This window comes from Doryrhamphus excisus, linkage group LG8 (assembly GCF_037039965.1).
Source record: "Doryrhamphus excisus strain RoL-2023G ecotype Guam linkage group LG8, RoL_Dexc_Guam_v1.1, whole genome shotgun sequence".
In the NCBI taxonomy this organism is placed as follows: Eukaryota; Metazoa; Chordata; class Actinopteri; order Syngnathiformes; family Syngnathidae; genus Doryrhamphus; species Doryrhamphus excisus.
In genome coordinates this window covers 13,303,053-13,325,187 of record NC_136364.1, presented here as the reverse complement: position 1 = coordinate 13,325,187, position 22,135 = coordinate 13,303,053, and the positions used below count along the sequence as shown (strand labels likewise).

Below are 22,135 nucleotides of genomic sequence, written 5' to 3'. Positions count from 1 at the left end.
AATAACACAATTATTATTTTTATTTTAGAATTCCTCCTAGCAGCCAGCATAAATTCCACTATACAAACAAGGCCGTCAGCCAGCAGAAAGCAGGACATTATGGGATGTCCCCCTCATCCAACCATGTCATGAATCACCAAGCACCAACAAGTAGTCCAAAAACAGCTATTTTTCATCTTTTTGGTTACATTCCATCTACCATCACAGGTTACACATCCACAAACTCACCCATGTCAGAAGCGTACTGACTTTTAAATCAGAATAAACCACCACCATCGTTTCTTTACAAAAACCTGAATTGTACTTTGGATTGTGGTGGTTTTGCTCTGAATCTGAGCCTTTAGCCTGAGAGAAGTTGGACACATGAGCCTAAACGCCACACGTACACTGGTAGTTCTCCAGGGGTAATCACATGACGCCGTTTACAAGTTGTCTACTGTGCCTTTAAATAGAACAGTGAGTTGTAGAAAAATGAAAATGTGCTGAGTCAGTGGAATTTGGAGTGCAAAAGAAGCACAAACCAGCTGTGAGATAGTTTCCTCCAACACAAGGCAAACGTTTGACCCCTGCCCCCTACACACACACACACACACACACACACAGAATGCTACACTAGGGAGCCTGCTTGGCTTTGAGCAGGCACCATGATGGCCACTGTCCCAGCCCTGGTCAGCGTGGACGAGCTGGCCTGCGGGGACACCGTGAAGGGGGGCGGCATCTGTGGCTGAGCCCCTTCAGTCCTGTTGAGCAGAGCCACCATCGGGCCCCGGAGAGCCTGGGGCGGGGCTCCGTTTGCGGCCGGGGGCCGTTTTTGCTTACGTGACGGGGTCCCGCCCATGTTGTAACCCGGGAGTCCTTGCAGCGTGTTGGCCTCCCCGGGTCGCAGCTGGTAAGCGTTGATGACGGAGCCCGCATCCGTGGTAGACGACGGGGTGTAAGGGTAGTGGAAGTTGGGATGACGGTGGGGGTGGTGGTGGTCTCCGGGACGAGGACTGGTGGCGATGGACGACAAGGTCCCGTTTTTGGACACAATGTCTGAACCGGTGTTGCTCTTGGCCCAGGACACTCGCTTTGGCGCCTGGGCGTCCTCCCTGGAAGGAGAAGACAGCAACGTCTATGTCACATTTCGCAACCTCCAGTCATAATTAATGCAATCCCTCCTCCCACCGGTTATTCATGATAACTGCCATTTTATGGAATAGAAATACAAAAATTCAAACAATCAATATCATTATTAAACTATAAAAAGATTCAACATAATTCACAAAGTCAAAGCCCATAATGAGTTTGTTCATGCAAGGACAGGAGTACGCTCATAAGCCCGTGATATGTTCAATATGCTCAATGTACAGTCGACATCCTCCTCCCACCAGTTATAAATGATAACCGCCACCTTGCATATTAATTGAAATAAATAGTCTAAAAATTAATATACAACGTTAAAGCCAACAATACGCTAGCTCATGCTCAATATTAGTGTGTCATATAATTAAATCATCCCTCCTCCTGCCAGTTAGGAGTTATAACTACCACCTTGCATAATACAAATTCATACAAAAATCCCAAATAGTCCACAAACTCAAAGCCCAAGATATGTTTGTGCATGCACGGGAAAATGTACTGTCCTATTTATATAATGAACGCAGTCCTCCTCCTGCCAGTTATTAATGATCACCACCTTGCGTGATATAAACAAAAACACAGCCATGCAAGTTGGTGGACATGATGGACAACACACAATACACAACACAAAAAGCTCTCACTTGATCTCATTGGCCGTTTCCTCCTCCGTGTCCCGCCTCCTCCTCAGGACAAATATGAGGAACAGCGCCATGGCGACCAGTCCCACCATGGACCCCAGGGTGGCGGCCGCAATCATGCCTGCGTTGGAAGCTGCCAAACCGCAAAAGAATGCAACACAACACACAGGTTATTAACGCCGAGCGGGCGGCCATGTTGGCGAAGGATGAGCTTGGGGTCAGTGTGCACACACAGGTGATAACCTCCAGGTTAATAGAACAGCTGTCGGAGCCGGCTGTGTTGCTGGCTCGGCAGATGTACTTCCCCGACATGCTTTTGGTCAGGTTGCTCAGCCGCAGGGTGCCTTGTCTCTCGTCTGCAAGCCGACACACACGTTCACACATCACACAATAGCCAACGTATACACTTTACTTGGTAACACAAGTTCGATTACATACACACCTTCATCAAATAAACTACTTATTTAAAAATGTAATCAGGTGCATTAAAATGAATAAAAACACCAAGTGACAATTAAAACTGACATTTATGAAATGAATATAGAGAAGCGGTAATAATTTAACAGGTATCACACTGGATATAGCAAGGAAGGTAAAAGCTAGTATATAAAAAAAAGGATAACCAAAATATTAGAAACAATTATGCATGAGTATAATCAGTACATCTGACACCACCATTCTTTTGGATGGATGGTAGGAGAAGTGATGGACATCAGTTCCAGACAGTGGAGCCATCTTCAGCACCTTGTTTGAATTTACTTAGAAGCGCCTTAAGATCTTCTTTTCATTTTCCAAGGGGTGTTTTTCATCAGGAGTGTAAATATCAGGGCATAATAATAAGAATAACAGCAAGCCACCTCTCAGTCAGTGATGGCGAGGGTTGCAATAACAATGGCCCGTTAGTAGGAAACAATAACCGAGTTAGAAATGCCATTAATAGTTTGTGCTGCTTGTTTATGATCACATTTCAGATTTGCATTATGATCTTGATCGATAGTACGTGAAGTACTGTCATATAATGCTGACATTGAATCATTAGTTACCGTTTCCCGTCATTCATCTGCCATTTAATCCACTCCTGCTCCATTTCGGCAGGGGTGCAATCCTGCAGCACACATACAGTACAACCCCCGTATGAGCATGTTTGTCAGCAGATTCTCTTTTCATATTTTCGCACACTAAGGTCACGACACCGCGGGCTAGCGTGTGCGTTCCACCGTCCTGCTTTCACGGGCGGGGTGGGGGGGTGGCGGGGTATTACCATTCAACAAAATCTCCTCCCTTGCAGCATCTGGCTTGAAAGCGCGGCTGCGTTGCCACAAACAGGCTGGTGGGGGTGGAGAAAAATAAAAATAAACAAGTAATTACGGGAGACTTACGGGGACAAATCCTCCTGCTGATTGAATCTTCGACAACACACTGGAGCATGTTGTCATCTCATGTCCTTTTGCTTTTCAGGCCATGTCAAACACGGCGGCCAGTTTTGGGGAATCATCCTCATCAAAAGGAAAAACGGGCTCATTCACCAACATGCTTGGACGAATATTTTTTCACCTCTCGTCCAGAGTCAGCTGGGATAGGCTCCAGCTTACGCTAATGCAGTGCTTCTCAAACCCCCCCTGGATTAAGGGTCAGACAATTTCATTTGTAGCATCTCATCTTGGACCACCCAAGTAGTCTACCGGCATCCATTCCTCCAGTCCGAGGGGGACCAATGCCTTTTCCACTTTTCTGACCGATAAACGTTGTTAGACATGAATGTTGTGTTATCGTGTTAAACTATGCTAAACTAATGATGAGGACGTTTACACATTTGGCTGTGAGCCCTGAAAAAAGTTTGGGATGGTGCTGACGCTCCGTTTAAGTATCAATACAAATTTACGCTAAAACTATTTTACCGTTTTCTCATAATGCATTGTGTCCAAGCAAAGTATCCATTGATGCCTGACGGGGTGCTGCGATGATGTCAGCCTCCCTATGGTGGACAAATGCATCATTACAGCCCCATGCATCCATTTTATATCATGCTTGGCCTTCAAAAAATGCTTTACTCAAAAATGCATTATGAGAAAACATTTAAATAGTATAGTATATAGTTTTTCTTTTCAAACCCATATTTGCACTTATTTGTATATTTCTGAGGTATACTTTGAGTGTTAAGCTGCTGTGCGATGAGTTAAGTGTTAACCCCGTCCAATTCCCAATGGGTTGACAAGCTTATTGTGAGTTTTTTCCATAGCTCGTCATTGGTGTCAAATAAATATAATAATAGCGGCCTGGTCCTCACGGACTTGTGCCACAATATATGTATATATGTACAAATCATTGTACATGTATGTACTATCATTGAGAAAACTCTTAACTCCTGCATTATGAAGTGTTTTGAAGACGTTTTCTGCATATAAAGACGACCATAAACAGCAACATGATTGTCCTCAACACGAGGATCGCCTGTGCCCATTAATAACACTGCATATAGTAAGGAAGGTAAAAACTAGTATACAAAAAGGATAACCAAAATATTAGAGGATTGCCTGTGCCCATTAATAACCACAAGTTTCATACTCCTCTACACACTTCTACACACGTGCAATGCAAAGTACAATAAAAGGTTGCACAACACACGCCTGCCTACATTCCTACCCACTTCCAGTGACTGGAGCAGCCGACCGTTGCCTTTTTGGAATAGGAAGCGTGATTCCCACCAATCGGCTATTCCAGCCAATGCTAAATAAAGCAAACACTCACGTAGTACACATGGAAAAAGACAAATGGGGGTGTATGAAGTAAAAACCCTTACCCATGAAGCCCAGGACCAGTATGGGCTGAGGGCAGGGTCTCCATTCTTTAGTTTTGTGTTTTTGGGATGGATGATGAGGGTTGTTAGAGAGAAGGAGAGAAAGGAGCATGATGGGTAAAAAGCGGCAGTGCATGAATCAACAAGGGGGTGGAGAGGAGGAGGTTGGATGCTCTCAGGCCCAAATCCAACTTAGGGGCTGATCAAGCAATGACATGGGGCTTGTTAGATTAGGCAGCGCCCTCCGCACAGGAAATGAGGAGAGGATGACGGACAGATCGCTGAAAGAAAATATAAGCAGTGACGGCAGGGTAAAATGTCCAAAGGAAAGAGACATACATTAGAGCTGCTCAAAGGATGAACGCAAGTGTGACATGAAACAACTTATACAATGTCAATCAGAGGAAGTAGTTTTCATTTGATAAGTCTGAGGACTTTAGTGTCATAAAGAGATGAATGCAGCAGATCAAGTCAATGCTACATCAATCCTAAGTCCTCTTGCTCACAAACAGATGGTCTTATCTCAGCAACAAAAGATTGAAAGGCTTTTTATTTGGGATTTTTTTTTTTTTAGAGCTTTGCCCTGTCAGTCATCGCACAGGTCGAATACAATCTGTTCCTGGGTCAAACTTTCACCATCGCGACATTTTTTATTGTACAAGCAATTTTTAACTACACTTGCGGAAGCCCATGTCTCTATGGTAAGCCATAATTATGAGATAAAAAGTCATAATTATGAGAATTATGAGATAAGAAAGTCACAATCGTCTATTGTTGCCGGCTTGTAAAGCCCTTTGAGGCTCTATTGTGATTAATTATAGAAATAAACTTGACTTGACAATCATGAGATAAAAAGTCCACATTTTGAGATCAGTTGGAATTATAATGTAAAAAGTCAGAATTATGAGATAGGAACGTCATAATTATGAAATTAAAAAAATCCAAATTACAAGATAAAAAGTCAAATTATGAGATAAAAAGTCCGGATTACGACATAAAAAGTCCTATTTATGAGCTAGGAAAGTCAAACTCTGAGATAAAAAGCCATGATTACAATATAAAAAGTCATAATTTTGAGATCAGTTGAAATTATGATGTAAAAAGTCAGAATTATGGCATAAAAGTTTAGGTTTATGAGACGAAAGTCCTAATTATCAGATAGGAAACTCAATTATGAGATACAAAAAAAAACATAAAAATGTTTAGATGGATCGAACTGATGATGTAAATTATGTCAGAATTATGAGCTAAAATTTCCAAATTACAATTATAATCACTAATTATTTTGAAATCAAAGTTGAAATTACGAGATAAAAGCCACAATTACGAGATAAAAAGTCAGAATCATGAGATAGGAAAGTCATATAACTTTTTATCCCATAAAATAACTTGGGATTGGGATATTTTTTGCCACTTTCTGTGGCAGAAAGGGGATTCCATATGTTTTGTTATTAATTAGTCTGACAAAAACCAAAACATTTGAAAGTTGAAGCAATTTTTCCGATATAATGTTAAAAACAGGAAAATTAAAGAATTAAGGAATAATTTTGCATGCAGAAAACAATGCAAAAGAAGACTTCAGTGGTGTTTCTCACCTTCCTCATCAAACTGCTGGCAATCGCAACTTCCCTTGGCCCCATGTTGGGTTATGTAGCTGTGGTACTCCATAACAGCGAGTCATCAACACGTACGGTGCAGAACAAACCGAGTACTTAATTGTATTCTATTTATTTTACGGTATTGCAGGAAAACAAACATAGCTATTTATTGGCGACAATTTGACAAAATCTCAATAATACGCAAACGGAGGTTTGACTGGAGCATTTCCGTGGTAACGATCATAAAAAAAGAAAGAGGTTAGCAACAACATAACAATGAAACAGGTCATAACATGTGAGCTTAAGTTGTAAAAACTATAATTGTACTTCAAGAAGTTTGGTTTTCTACTTTGCCGCATTTGTCGGAATTTGACGCTGATAAAGCTTTTTTCTGTAAATATAAAAACCTTGTTTTCGACACCCTTTATGTGCCTTAGTGGGGGCTGCTGTTTTGGTTAGCAAAGGAATTCATGGTTTTATGTTCCATGTTAAAAATATTTGCCCAACACGACACACATTTGTTCCGTGCGGCAACAGCGGTAACCTCCCTCTCCGTGTTCCTCTCTTGTAATTCTTGTCCGTTTTGTTGCTGTTTTCCGGTTGTTAACTTATTTTTACACTTTTATGACCAAAGAAGAATGTGACAAGCAAGCCTGTGTGGCGTGGCGGGCACCATTTGCACGAGTTGATGCGTCCGCGAGAGTGTTGTGTCCGCTGCTGTGTACAAAGTAGAGCCCCGAAGGTCCGGTCTGAGACCTCGGGACGATAGCGATGATGTAAGGACGCTGACTCAACCTCACGATGGGGTCAGCAGGGAGGTGCATGACATTTGGGTCTGCATGACAGCAACGCTACATATCACATTGGCCTTTGGTTTGTTTGGCATATGAGCACCAGAAGCATCAATGAGGACACCAGGATCCACAATCGCTAAATGAATAGAACGCTCTTATTTTTACCAAATCCAACTAAAAATCACTTCCATAGAATTGTATTTTTTCCTCTTCATCCATCACAGATCATATTAAATAAAAGACCAAAAACTAAAAATACCAGTTCTAATTATATAGAATGGATCCCTGCACACAATTTTTTGCAAATTTTCTCCAGTCAAGCGTTTGCGCACCCATACGGCGCTGTGAAGCCTTTTGAAGGTCATGCCACAGCATCTCCATAGGATCCACGTCAGGACTTGGACTAGGCCACTCCAAAGTCTTCATTTGGTTTTTCTTCAGGACTTGCTGCTGTGTTTTGGATCATTGTCTTCCTACACAACCCAAGTAGCTTTTCATAATGTAATTAGATAATGCCTCTCACTGTGGTTGGCTGGAGTCCCAAAGCTCACACTAGGCCATGTCTGTTTGGATTTCTTTTCTATTAATCATAAAAAGTTTCATGTGTTGTGTTGTCATTGACGAAAATGTTAACTAGTTTAATGATCTGAAACATATGGAAGCCTGTTTCCACCACTGAAAAAAAAATTATCCCAAAGGTAAGTCGAAATAATGAGATAAAAAGTCGAAATTATAAGCTAGACAGTCGAAATACCGAGATAAGAAAGTTGAAATGATGAGATAGAAAGTCCTAATAATGACATAAAAAGTGTAAATAATGAGATAGCTTTGTAGAAGAGTCACAGCAGCAGCTCTTCTCTCCTGTTCAGACGTGGATTGTGAGTACACAGAGAAGTACTTTAAGTGTGGCTTTACAAGTGATGAAATACTTCATTTGGTGGTGAATTCACATGGAATTGTACCAAGCAAATGACCATTGGAAAGAATTTTGAGGCATGGAAATAATAAAAGGGATGTGACTGTTTTCCACTTTCTTATCTCGAAATTTTGACTTTTTATCTCGTAAATTCCGATTTTCTTATCTCGTAATTTCGACATTCTATCTCGTAATTTCGACTTTTTAATCTCGTAATTTCTATTTTTTAATCTCGTAATTTTGACTTTTTAATCTCGTAATTTTGACTTTTTAATCTCGTAATTTCGACTTTTTAATATCGTAATTTCGACTTTTTAATATCGTAATTTCGACTTTTTAATATCGTAATTTCGACTTTTTAATATAATAATTTCTTTTTTCTTATCTAATTTCTTCTTTCTTATCTCGTAATTTCTTCTTTCTTATCTCAAAATTTCGACTTTCTTATCTCAAAATTTCGACTTTCTTATCTCAAAATTTCGACTTTCTAATCTCGTAATTTTTACTTTTTAATCTTGTAACTTCAACTTTTTAATCTCGTAATTTCTTCTTTCTAATTTCAAAATTTTGACTTTCTTATCTCAAAATGTCAACTTTCTATCTCATAGTTTTGATTTTTTATCTCATAATTTCGACCTATTATTTCGTAATTTCGACTTTTTATCTCATAAATTCGATTTACTATTGTGATTTTTTTTTTTCAGTCGCGGAAACGGGTTTCCATAGAAACATTTAAGTGTGACAAACAAAAATCATTCTAATAATACAATTGATATAAATTGCATATGCAGGACAGCATTGTTGAAAATGATCTTGAGCCAGCTAAATACAGTGTGTGTTTGCGCATGTGTGTGTGCGTGTGTGTGCGTGTGTAAATAAAATAGGAAGCTACTGGCCTGGCTTTGGGGAGAAAAAACTGAGCCAACAAACAAGCCTAAAGCTTCCTAATTACCATGTCCATTTGTTTAATCCTCTCTATGAGTGCAAGCTTGCTCGTGCATACAAAATGTTATATAAGCTTAAAAGTGTAATGCGAAACCCCAATTTACTCTGCAATAAAAGCTCATTTGGTCTTTTTTTATTTTAAATTTGATGTAAATGTTAGGGTGCGTTCAAGAGCACCTCTCTGGTTGGTATGCTGCCAATGTGAGCAAGATGAATATATTGGGCTCATTCCGAATGGAAGATTTCTCAACGATGCATTGAAGGGAAGTGAATCCTGTTCCGTAATAATACTATTTCATCATCACAGCATCTGCCCGTGTTCTTACATTATTTAAAAGCCACTGTCTAGCCGGTCCTTTCTATGTGTGATCCTCTTAAAATCAGCTCATATTCCCTCTGGATCCTGCACAAAAAGCCTTGACGTCACCTCAGGATCATTTGCGTGTTTTTAACCACTTTTATTGACCAGGAAGCATGGGCAGATGATGCATCAGCGTCACTTTGACAATGGAGACCTTTCTGCTGTGGGGGTGTCCTCAATTTGACCCTCGGCGGTCAACTTCTTCAAGTCATTCCTTTTTATTGAGTCTCTGACTTGGACTAGTTGGACAACATCAATTACAGTACAACCTGCTAATGTTGACGACTTGTCAATGCCCCATGTTTTGGTGTGGGGTCCTTAAAGGCATCCTGGGATGAGTCAAACACGCAACGACCTCAAAAATGACGAAACGTTCCCACAGAGACGCATGCCCTGCACATCTTGTAGAACATTGTTACAGCTGCAAAGGTGGAGGACCGACTCTATGGCTTCTTCTATAAATACGCCGTTTTGCCCCACATGTCCTTGAGCAGGTGACCTTGAGACCCGAATGTCACGCCCCGTAAGAGCCAGCAATATTTGAGTGGTGCTAAGATGTCTACTTACTCTGCATGGGCGAGAAGAAGACTTCCGGCATGGGGGCAGACTTGGTCCATTTGTACTGGGGGACCGGCTTTCCATGGCTGGATTTACAACTCAGAGTTACGTTGCCATTGACGACCGGCTCGCCTGTCATGGTGCACGCTGGGGGGGACGGAGGGACTGGGACGAGAAGAGGTCAGCATGTGAGATACGATCAGAGGAACAAGCTGGTACCACAACAAGTTCAATTCGGACTGGTTTTAGTTCAATCTCAAACACTTGAAATGACTTCAGAGCATCTTTAACCCTCACCCCCCCAAAAACTGGTCCTGCTTTGGGACGCTAAATCATCCCAGTGATGCTCCAATATATTCACTCCATTTGTTTTTCTATGCCGCTTATTCTCACGAGGGTGGCTGGGGTAGCTGAAGCCTACCCCAGCTGACTTCAGTGAGAGGCGGGGTCCACCCTGGACTGGTGGCCAGCCAATCACAGGGCACATATACGTAGACAAACAACCATTCACACCCACATTCATACCTATGGACAATTTGGAGTCGTTTTTGGAATGGGGGAGGGAAGCAGAGTACCCGGGAGGCTCCACACAGGGATGCGCCATTTGGAACCCCTGCCCTAAAAGTCCAGAGTTGTGAATGATTGGGAATGATCTTTGTCTATATACGTATGGGATTTATTGACCATACGGTTTCTTTATTTTCTCATTTCCAGAAGCTGTGTGATGGTTTTTGGTCAGATGTAACCTTTTGCAGGTCCTTGTGCATTACCTTTGACATTAAGGCGCATCTGTCCAGAAATGCCAGCGCCCCCCGGGATGATGACGTTGCACACATAGCGTCCAGAATCGGATTCCTGGGTGTTGTTGATGAAGATGGAGAGGTTGGCGGAGGGCATGGCGGCGCTGAAGCCCGCTCTCTTGGTAAAGTCGTTCTGGCCGTGGCCCACCTCACCTGAGCTGAAGTTGATTACCTTCGGACACACAAACCAAACACGTGGAATAATTAGAAAATGTTTCCATTCTCCCATCATGGGGGCTATTTTAATTGCATTGGCTCCAGGCATATTAGGATGTGCAGATTAACCATATAAGCAGAAATTGACGTCCATCATAAAGATAATCCTCCTGATGTGTGCAGATGGCAAGCAGCGACTTTTCTGATTTTCTGTCCGCGATAAGCTCCCAGGCATCAGACACTGAAACTGTGCAGATGATATTAATCATGCGAAGACTCCACACGCTCACTCACTCACTCCCATACTGCATGTGCCAATATTTACAGTGCGCTAAAACGAGGAGATGGAATATAATTCTGAGAGGTTCACGTCCTATAAAAAAAAACATTCATCCCTTCTTCCTCAGCATATGAATTACTCATGTCAAATGTCGCAATAATCTTAATCTCTACAGATCATCTTTGGAACCTTGCAGACCCCAAGATGGCCTCCGGTTTGACACGCAAGACACCAGGTGTCAACGCAACGTAGAGGAGGAACGACCTGGCTGATAACTCGTGAAAAGTCTTTCTCATTCCAAACCAGCGTCAGGGGCTTTCAAAGCCTGCCTCCCTCACAGAACCGACTATGGCCTGAAACAGATTTGGACTTTTTTGCTGGCTAAGACTGTTTTCTTTATTTTCTCAGGCTGCTACACCTCCCTCGAAGGCATGCCTTACTCTGTTTCTGTTACTTTGGAGTTGCAGCAAAACAACAGGCCGCACGGTGGACAAGTAGTTGACTGGTTGGCCACACAGTCAGGGGATGGGGAAACCTGGGTTTGATTCTTCGCTTGGGTTCTCCCCATGCATGTGTTTTATCCAGGTATTCTGGTTTCCTCCCACATTCCGTGGATTTCCAAAACAATAGATGCTAGCTTCATTGGCCACTCTAATTGTCCGTAGGTGTGAATAACCGTTTTGTGGAGGTATGTTACGATGTTACGGGACCAGCAGCAATTGGCGAAAACTAGGCTTTTTTGCCGAAAACCGATTTGCCGATGTTGTCCAACTCTCAATTTCCGATAGCGATATTTGTAAGATGACGCATCTCCTGTGGTGGAATGAACAAATATGTACATATGTGTTGTGTACAGCAGTTTTTATATCAGTTTTCATGATCTGATACCAATATAGCATTTTATGCTGATATCGGGGCGATAATTATTGACATTCCTAGTAAAAACCCATGAATAATCGATACACCCATGAACGATAATGTAAGCTGATGGACGAAGAAATGGAAATCAGAGATACGGCGTCGCCTTTAGCCTGGTCCTCAGGCTAGTGCTGGAGGCTAGCTGTCGGAGAGCAAGGTTTCTCCGAGCCGTGTCCACATAATCTGCACTGCTTCCTCTTCTAAATGTCGGAACATTTAAAACGGGGTCTATATCAGCGGCCATAAATACAAGCTGCGGGCTGCAGACGTTGGACCCCCCTGCCTGCACTCCATGGTCCAAGTGACACCATTGCTGTTTCTTTTCTCCTCTGTGACCCCATTTGGATGATGATGGCGGTGTACAGGAGCGAAAAACACATATTTGGGATGGGATGTTGGCCTTGTTTAAATGTCCATAAAAATCCGATGGGAATGGGATATCTGCCAATGGCGCGGCACAGCGGGATGCATGAACAGCATCAGCGTGAAAGCCAAAACACAGCAAAGCCTGCAGTATAAAATATTGTTTACATATGCTGAACATGAAATAAGGACAACAGTGGAGGTCACTTGGAGGTCAACCTACTCCATGTCACACATCCTGGTGAGTTACGTTCCCTTTGGACAGGTTCATGGTGACCTTCATTCATGTATCTCTGTAATCCCACTTAAGAAGATCTCCATTGTCAATTCCATTTGAGGTCACAGCACGGTCAGATTGCTGATCAAAATGTTGAGACCAGTTGAAAGAATTTTGATTTTGCACCGTTGGATCTTAAGGGGGTTCTGGAAAATCGCTGAGCTGCTGCAAGCAGCTGAGGTTGGAGGTAGTAGGACCACCATTTGAAACTTCTTCAAAGATCTTGACGGTTGTGGAACAAAAAGGTCGAGTGGTAGACCCAAAAAGTCACCGACCTGACCCCAAGAATCCGACTAGATGTCTGTGAAGACACGGGACCATCCTCAGCCCAAATGAGGGTTGTTACTGGTTGTTACATTCGACAATATCTCAGAGAGAAGGTAACTGCTTCAACACCAAAAATGTATTTCAACGTTTTTAGAATCCAGAACGCCAAATATATCGATACATCTTTTACCTTTTTTGAGCGTGAGACAAAAATAGGTGATGATGCAACTCTGCACGAAGGCATTACCATTTCCGACCTTTAAGCCAAAAACTGGCCACAAGGTGGCAGAATTTGATGAGAACAGCGGGGTCATTTCAATAGAAGACTTGTATTTTGTCTCACTCCCGTTTCTTCTTTTCGAAATATTACTTAGAACCTCCTCAAGATCCCACAGCACAATACGTTCTTGTAATTGTTCAGCTGATGTTAAAACTCCAAATGTACAGTATTAAGTCTATCATGATTGCCTGGTTAACTTTTCCTCCTGACTGCATCTCACCTGCTTGGACTGATTCCCAGTGAAGTGCCAAATGACAGAGTTTTTGGAAATATCCGAGACGGGAGTGTACCAGGCGTGCAGCACCACCATCTGGCCTTTGACCACCTCCATTTCTTCCCGGGGGATTTCCACCTTGTGGCTGTCACCTGCAGCAAGGACACCAAACAGAGCAGTTCCAGATTAGACGTGAGGCTGAGTTTTGATTGGCACGCTCATTCGAGAATATATACACATATACACATACATCATTTTATTTTTTTCTATATAATGTATATTAAAATACCTGTACCTGTAAAATAACTGTACCTAACGCTGTGTGAGTATTTTTTTTAAATATGAAAAATAGTTCAGATGTTTGTACGCCCCCAAATATTGCAATATCAGCAATTATAAAGGCAATAATTAAAAAAAAAACATAAAGAATACAATAAAGATATTTTAAAAAGGCTGAGAAAACAATTCCACACACAAGACAAAGAAAAAGCAAAACACACCTTATATTAAAGAAGCCATTGATATTATATATTAATATATATTATATTAATGTGCAGTAGAATATACTGTAGTTAAAAAGCAACCTTTGCTACTCCACTCCATCAAAATGAAGCAGTTTGCATGTGGCATCATTTGTGGTGTCATGGTGCAGATGTGCATTCACACATTATATGAATAATATAATCATATAATCATAAAACAAGAATATGTCAAATGGTGGACAAACATGTTGAACAGGAAGTGAGCGAAACGAAGATGAGGGGAGAGAGTCCAACTCACAGGGCGCCCAGTCACCAGAGCCAGACAGCTGGAGCTGGATCATCTGATCCCAGCAGTCGGAGTCTGAGTGCGTCTCCAGTTTGGAAATGTTGGGAAAGCCAGGCAGAAATAAACCAAAGTAAAAATCGAGCTGCCGAGTCCTCCAGAAAGCTTCCAATGATTTTGCGCGTGGTGTTCAAGCACAAACGGTCGGAGAGGAGGCAGAGCGTCCACAGACGGACAGCAGCAGATCTCCACATCTGTTCTGCCGGGAACGTCTTTCCCGCTCTGCAGAGGCAGGAGAATTAGGAGACTGCTGCTGGCTGGGATGGGATGGGCTGGGATGGGATGAGTGAGGCCGCACGGATTTGGAGGAGGTAAAGTGCGTGAAAAAGAGAGAGAGAGAGAGAGAGATGGAAGTTGTTTTTCTGACCTGGAAGTTTACTTGCGGTGACTAAGTGTGTTTTTCCTTCTTTCTCCTGAGGGCAAAGTGACCTCTGCCTCAGTGACTCTCCTCTTCCTTAATTTCTCAATCTGGCAAATCCTGTTGACTAATCCCTAAACAATCCCGGGCTCAATCCTGTCACCTCACGTGAGCAAAAAAAAGCTCAGATGGACATGGATATGATGTCACGTCAACCGCCAAGCGGAATACAGGCGCAAAAATTAACATTTAGCTAATCGCTTTCTTCCCATGGCAGCATCCGTGTCATGCCGTTTGGAAGCAGGCTGTTGTCGTGGCAACAAGATATAAAAAAAGCATTAAAAAATGAATAAAAAGAACTTATCAAAAATGCATCATTGATATCCTAAAAGAAAGGTGAATGAGTTGATTTGGGGACATCGAGGACAAACCGGGGAAATGCTTCGGTTCCCAATCTGGTCAAGGTTGGACATTCGACTCTTTGAATCATCAACTTACTTACTCGTTCACATCACTCACACAGAGCAATGGACTTCATGTCGGCTCCTTCTTTCCTTCCTTCTTTCCGCTCTTACTGTGCCTCTGCGCTGTGAGGCGTTCAGGCACACTCGTACTTGGGAGTGTTATGCACTAATTGGCATACGTACCCCACTTTGGGAACTTGGGCTGTAATGGAATCTGATACAAGAACTTCTATTGTGTCATTATTGACAACACTCTCCAGAAAGAAAGTAACTGAGATCTATCAGTCTGGAAAAGTTGCTTTGGGACTCCAGCCAACCACAATGAGAGCCATTATCCACAAAGGGCGAAGACATGGAACAGTGGTGAACCTTCCAACCAAAATGACCACAAAGCACAGCAACGACTCATCCAAAGGTCACAAAAGACCCCACAACAACATCCAAAGAACTGCAGGCCTCACTTAAAGGTCAGGGTTCATGACTCCACCATAAGAAAGACACTGGGCAAAAAGTTCCAAGACCAAAACCACTACTAGACAAAAAACATTCCAGCTCACGTCAACATCCTGACCTGAATCCTATTCAGATGCTGTAGCTCAGGACTAGGATGTAATGAAAAGGACTCATTGCAAGTTATCACAAGGGGTTGATTGCAGTTGCTGCTAAGTTATTAGCTTTAGGGGGCACCTTTAGGGGGGGTCATCATGTAGGTTTGTTTTTTCTCCCTTAAAACTAAAAAGTTTCATTTAAAAACTGCAATTTGTGTCGGGTGGTGTTGCCATTGACTAATATTTCTTTGATGATCAGAAACATTAAAGTGTGACAAACCAAAGAGTCAGGAAGGGGAAAATACGCCAATGGCGCATACGTCTGATCCAAGGCTTGTACTGCTTGTTATGAGCTGGTTCAGGTGTACTAAAGACAAGCTAAAACAATCTAGCAGGATGTTAAAGTGGCCCCCCCACCCCTGCCTTTGCTGCGGTCCCACCCCAGCATCTATTGCAAGATTTACATCTTCCCTGCCGTCATCATTCCTTCAGGCTGCTTTCATCCTTCATATTGAACACTGCCGGTGTTCTGAGGAATTGTTGTTTTTTTTTTTCCACAGATTTGAACCTTTTTTTCCCCACAAATCCCGTTAGCATTCCAATTTCATCCCCACCACCAGCTATTGGTGCTAAACCGATGAACCACCTCGGATCTGCTGTAACATTGCGTAACAATATCAGGAAAAAAAGAAAGGTCTCGGAAAGGTTTCGGAATGAGGGCGTCTGGATTGTTTGGCCTTGTGTGATGCAAGCATTTCATCTTGATTAACAGACACCGTGCAGCCAGAGCCCCAATTGGGTGAGAGGGGGTGGGGGGGGGGGGGTGACTGGTTGGATTTTTTCAAATATGAGAATAAGGGAGGGATAATACTCTTGTTGTTTCCGACTCCCCTTGTGCTTCATTCACTTGTTTATTAAAAGGAGGAAAATCTTTATTAATCCATGGCCGTCTCCATCTGGGATGTGTGCAGACAGAGGCGATCCAAGATCTACATATGGCTATGAATTCCAGATAAACCCTTCACAAGAGGAACCAGCCAGGCCCGCCACTTAACAACACGATACTATGAAGCCTCGCTAAAACGTTGTCCTAATTCCACTTTGCCTGAGGGGAAGTTATGCTTATTTCCTCTAATTGGATTCTTCTCTTGAAAGTAAACAACAGTCCAGGGCATCCACATTCCCGCACAGCAATCTGGTGTAATACCAGGGCTTGTCCACAGGGGGCAGCACTCTCATATGGTAGACAAGACAGGCTAATGAAAGATAAGCGTGTCATCATCAAAACAGCCTGATAACACTGCATGGGATTAAATGAATGGCAGCAAAGTCAAGCAAGGAGAGAGCCCGGGTCTTAGTATTGTCTCCAAAATAAAAGTATATTTGCAACAAGGTGTGCATGTACTGCATGTGTACGTGAGATCAAGCGGAGGATAAAAAGTGTGTGGCTCAGTCAAAGCCCTCAGGGAGCCATGTAAAGTCCTGTGTGAAGATAAAGTGATCCTCTTTAAGCGGGCCCTGCTCTATCGCTGCGAGTAATCTCTGCTGCTTCCATCCTGCTCTCATGTCAGTCCCTCTGCAGAGCGCCGTGCACACCTCCACAGACTTTTACCTCCAGTAGAGCCAGGACCTTTACAATGAAGGCATCACCCAGAGAAAGCTCCATTTAGATGCCATGGTGTTGACTGAGGAGGCGAGTGAGCAAAAGGAGTATAATGGGTGGAAAGGTGACAAGTTGTAGTGTGACACGTTGCTGCTAGCATACGTCATTATTGCAGCATCGTACCGCTAAAACACCGGAACCTCGGTTAGCCTCATTAATCAGTTCCACAATGTCTGACTCTAACCGAAACCAGTGCCAATTCAATAGTACTTCTCACCTCAATTACTCAAAATGGTGCCACAGAATGTTGTAGTACCAAATGAATGAATTCAAATCGAAATAAAAGACTGAAAAAGATGCCCATGGTAACATGTGAGTGTATATTATGTTTCATATTCTCAGAAAGTATTGGGTAATATGACTGTAAATGTGTATATAGGGGTGTTAGTTCATTTTTAAAAGGCTCTAATAATGTTAAAAGCTGTATTTAGAGGGCGGCAAACAGGTTTTCTATGCTATAACTAATGAAATATTTATTCATTCATTCATTCATTCATTTTCTACCGCTTATCCTCATGAGGGTTGTGGGGGGTGCTGGAGCCTATCCCAGCTGTCTTTGGGCGAGAAGCGGGGTACACCCTGGACTGATCGCCAGCCAATCACAGGGCGCATATAGACAAACAACCATTCACACTCACATTCATACCTATGGACAATTTGGAGTCGCCCATTAACCTAGCATGTTTTTGGAATGTGGTAGGAAACCGGAGTACCCGGAGATGCTTTGTGGAAATTCAGTGAAGACAGTCGGGTCTGGAATCAATTCACTTCGACAAACGAGGGCTTGAACATTGTGACTCGAACGATAAAAGGGATTCCATGCAATGAGTTCCCGAATGCTTCAGCCAACATTGGAATATACTGCATCCTGCCACTTCCTGCTTTTCCACACGGGCATAAGTTATGTTTGCTGTCAGCTAATGGTAGCGCTTTGAGTAAGTTGAGCTATCATTGAATGTATAGCCGACTGCAGCAACAACATGAAGTGAAAGCAATAAGGAATCAGCGTTTGTCTGACCCGAGCCACATCACCGACGCCCTAGCACTTAGGTTAATGCCAGGAATGCCGAAATGTATTATCTTGAAATTGTTGATTGAAACACCAATAGCATTACCTTCCTGTGTAAATGTGTTTTCCACTGCAAGATGTACAATGACACAACAATTTGATGGTATAGAATCTGCGTACTGGGCCTTTTTTTAGAAGCTGCCCACACTCGTCTTCTTATAGTAGACTTTGTGGGGGAAAGGGTGTCACAAAAGATCCAAGCAAATCTTCCAACGACCCGGTGAAGACGACGGCATCCAGAAAACAAACAATACAACAATCCATTATTTAAGCGTCTGATTCTTTTTCCTTGTTGTATAGTCCTCCACCAAAGCGTGGAAGAAATTGGGGTGACCTTAAATTGTTTTGCTTTTACCAGACTCGCTCCAGATTTGCAGAGGAGAACAAAGACGACGACACGACAGCGCAAAGGAGGAGGGGGTTATTCTGGAAGTTTGTGACAGGGAGCAGGGAAGAATGTAGGACAACAGAATAGCCTGGGTTGGTGTCAAACGGCGTGCTGGACTGACCCTACGGGCTGCAAACAGATGGAGCTTTAATAATAAATATTTGGGGAAAGGCGCCTTTAAATTGGATTACATTAGCATCATCTCTGCAGCTATTTTCAACTATCTCATGCACGCTGGCTTTAATCCCTCTTAACTTTTGATTGTGTTTTAAATTGATTCGCCTCGCATAAAACACACTTTACTCAGCGCATACTCATGTTCACGAGCATAGAAACCAACAAACATACATGCGCATTCATACGAAACACTAATAGTATTAGCTTCATGCTAACGGCTGAGTGTCATAGCAGATGTTCCACAAATAAAATAAGTTGAGTATGTCAATCAACAACTGTACACGAGTCCTGCAGTTTAACTTCGTGTCAGTCCATCCATATATGTTCTATACCGCTGATCCGGTTCTGGGTCACCGGGAAGCTGGATCATAATCCATCTGGCATCCCGAGTACACAGAGGACAAGGGCAGTTCATCTTAGCCACCGTTATTTGTAGTATGTCTCTGCACAGTAACGATATTCCTGAGAGCTTTACATCATCCAATGGCTAACATGGTAATAAATAAAGCTATAAAGTCATCAATTAAAACAGAAGCTCTAAGTTCATGCTAGGCAAAGATCTCCTCTGAGAAAGGGTGCTCTGCTGTTTCTAAAAAGGGACCAATTGAGCTTTTTCCATGTTTCTGACCTATAAATGTCGTTAGAATGTTGTATTCTGGTATTCAACCATGCCAAAGTTCAGATAGGGAGGTTAGAACATTTGGAAGTGAATTTCTAATACTTCCTTATATGGGCATGCTAGAAAGCTTTCTGTTGGGGTTATGGTGTGTAGCTGCTCTATAGGAGACCACATCTCAATGCAAAGGGCCTAAAATAAGCATAATTGGTCCCCTTTGAGTACCTACTGCAAAAACACTTTGAGTACACTACTGCAAAAGATCCTCGATATAACGGGAATGCCAGCTGTCAAAATGTAAACCTATGACACAAGTGCTCCGTTGTTTTTAAGTACCTACAGTACTGCAAAACCACCAGTCGGATTTGTCAGATTTGTTCATGCTTTATCATGCAAATGTCTGACACTTTTGAACGCATATTGTTTTGAGAACACTTTACTTTTGCGACCCCACCAACGAGACGGACCACCACCAAAAACTGACCAGCACCCGACTGAACCAAGTGGGGGGAGGTCAGTGTTGATGCACCATCCTGCTGATGGCCAGGTCACACAACTTCAAGTCATTCATTCATTCATTTTCTACTGCTTTTTCCTCACGAGGGTCGCGGGGGGTGCTGGAGCCTATCCCAGCTGTCTTCGGGCGAGAGGCGTGGAACACCCTGGACTGGTCGCCAGCCAATCACAGGGCCCATATAGACAAACAACCATTCACACTCACATTCATACCTATGGACAATTTGGAGTGGCCAATTAACCTAGCATGTATTTGGAATGTGGGCGGAAACCGGAGTACCCGGAGAAAACCCACGCATGCACGGGGAGAACATGCAAACTACAGAGATGGCCGAGGGTGGAATTGAACCCTGGTCTCTTAGCTGTGAGGTCTGGGCGCTAACCACTAGACCGCCGTGCCGCCAACTTCAAGTCAAAAATACTAAAAATCCCTTTAAAGAAAGGGATTTGAATTGAGCTAACAAAGTTGGCTGGGGGGGGGGTCGGACTATATATTTAATACATGCACACCATTTGACCTGTATGATTCAAACAATCCACTTAGAAGACCTAAACCAGGAAAAGGTTGTCTCAGATTGAGTGGAGTTGTTGCTACTCCTAAGGACAGTCTTCCATAGAAGAAGTGAAGAAGATAGAAAGTGTTTCCAGGCTACTGAAAAGAAGAAATGCAAAGATGTGCACCAACTATTTATAGCCGAGGAACATGAAGTCATTTGAGACAATATTGTTTCCATCTCTATCGTATCCTGGTTATAATTAGAATAACGAGTAAACCAGTATTTACTCCCGTGTGGAGCATCCAGGCCTGCTAGAGTAACAACAGGCTTTGGACCTCGTCTCTGCTTTGTCCTTCACCTTTGCTACAACATTTACTTCCAAGCATGATTATGCAGAAGTGGCAGCGGAGGCATGTAACGCTTGTCCGGCATGTCTCTTAGCGCCTTTGGGCAAGTAAACACATTTAACACAACGGCCGCCAAGCTGACGCAAACATCAAACACAAGACAGGCAAATGGGGAGAAAAAGGGGAAAGGGTTTCTTCTGGGGGAAGTAGGGAAAGAGCAAGGGAGGGAGGAGAGAGGCAGGGAGCGGGGTGCTGGGTTTGAGGAAGAGCATGGGGAAAGTGGGCTGATGCTTTGATCACATGCAAATAGCGCACACAAGGGATGGGGGGTGTTTACGTGGGAAAACAAAGACCGCTATTGGAGCCCAACTTTGCTGGAGTGAGCAAGTTTGGAAGTTGAATGTATGCGGTGGAAAAGTGGTGGCGGGTCGGGGCGGCTGCCAGCGGCCTTTTCGTCCCAGCTGTCCATCACAGCTCCCGCATTGCCATCCCCTCGGCTGACTTTTGGGCAGGGAATGAAAGGCGGAGCGGGATCTTAAATGGGTCTGCTATGTTACACCACAACAGAAGCCCATAACCAGCCTGTGTGCCCCCCACCCCGCCTCATGTCTTTGAAGGAGATATTTATAAACCATTAGTGTGGGGCTTGGCGGCTTTATCGGCCGCCCCTGTCATGCGTCACCATGCTCGAGTGGCGTTGACAGGTCGGCCGGCCGGCAGCCGATAGCGCCACCGCTATGACTTGGGATATGACTTGGCCGCCTGGCGGGGGACGTGGAGGCTTTATTGCCCTGCCACTGGTAATTAACTAGTGGAGTGATCTGGTTTTAGATTTCCATTGGGGCCTCATCAGAGACAAATCACAGGATGAGATTACTAATCCGCCTATATGACATGAAATAATCTGCTACCTCCCAAGGTGATTGTTTGTGTGTGTGTGTGTGGGGGGGGGGGGGGGGTCTGCTTGAAAATGAAAGACTAAATGCCTACGCATAGATCTTACAAAGACCTGTAAACACACCAGCATGAAAGGCTCGTGGTTGGTATATACATACTGCATGTTTATGTACTTTTTGCACACATTGCTGCAAACCTGTTTGAAAGGGTAACTGTAGTTGTCCATTCGGGGGGGGGGGGGGGGGGGGGGGGGGGGCTTGCTCCGGTGGTGGGGTGGTCGTCTCTCTACCTGAAGTTTTGCGGATTCAATCCTCCGTCTTCCCATAATCCTGTTGAAGTGACCTTGGGTAAGATACTGAACCCCCAGTGCCTTCAGTGGGTAAACGTGCTAACAGTGTCAAAGTGTCTTGGAGGTGCAAAGGGGTGGGGGGGGGGTGTCTTCCGGTTATAGTAGTTAATAGTAGGAATTCTCTGATGTCGTCTGTG

At 43.3% G+C, this 22,135-nt stretch overlaps 1 protein-coding gene across 2 annotated transcripts in view; it reads right to left on the bottom strand.

Annotated features, from left to right (window-relative positions):
- Window positions 1-374: 374 nt before the first annotated feature.
- Window positions 375-22,135, bottom strand: part of esamb (endothelial cell adhesion molecule b) — a 50,156-nt gene continuing 28,395 nt past the window's right edge. The window contains exons 1-7 of one of the 2 annotated variants that reach the window (XM_078792867.1): window positions 14,065-14,347; window positions 13,291-13,436; window positions 10,500-10,701; window positions 9,739-9,894; window positions 1,994-2,116; window positions 1,764-1,893; window positions 375-1,091 (exon numbers count right to left, since the gene is read on the bottom strand). In XM_078792867.1, coding sequence (XP_078648993.1) covers window positions 608-1,091; window positions 1,764-1,893; window positions 1,994-2,116; window positions 9,739-9,894; window positions 10,500-10,701; window positions 13,291-13,436; window positions 14,065-14,107 — 1,284 coding nt within the window. In that variant the 5' untranslated portion in view covers window positions 14,108-14,347 and the 3' untranslated portion in view covers window positions 375-607. Of the gene's footprint in view, window positions 1,092-1,763; window positions 1,894-1,993; window positions 2,117-9,738; window positions 9,895-10,499; window positions 10,702-13,290; window positions 13,437-14,064; window positions 14,348-22,135 lie in introns of those variants that run through there. The other variant, XM_058079800.2, reaches the window with a different exon arrangement.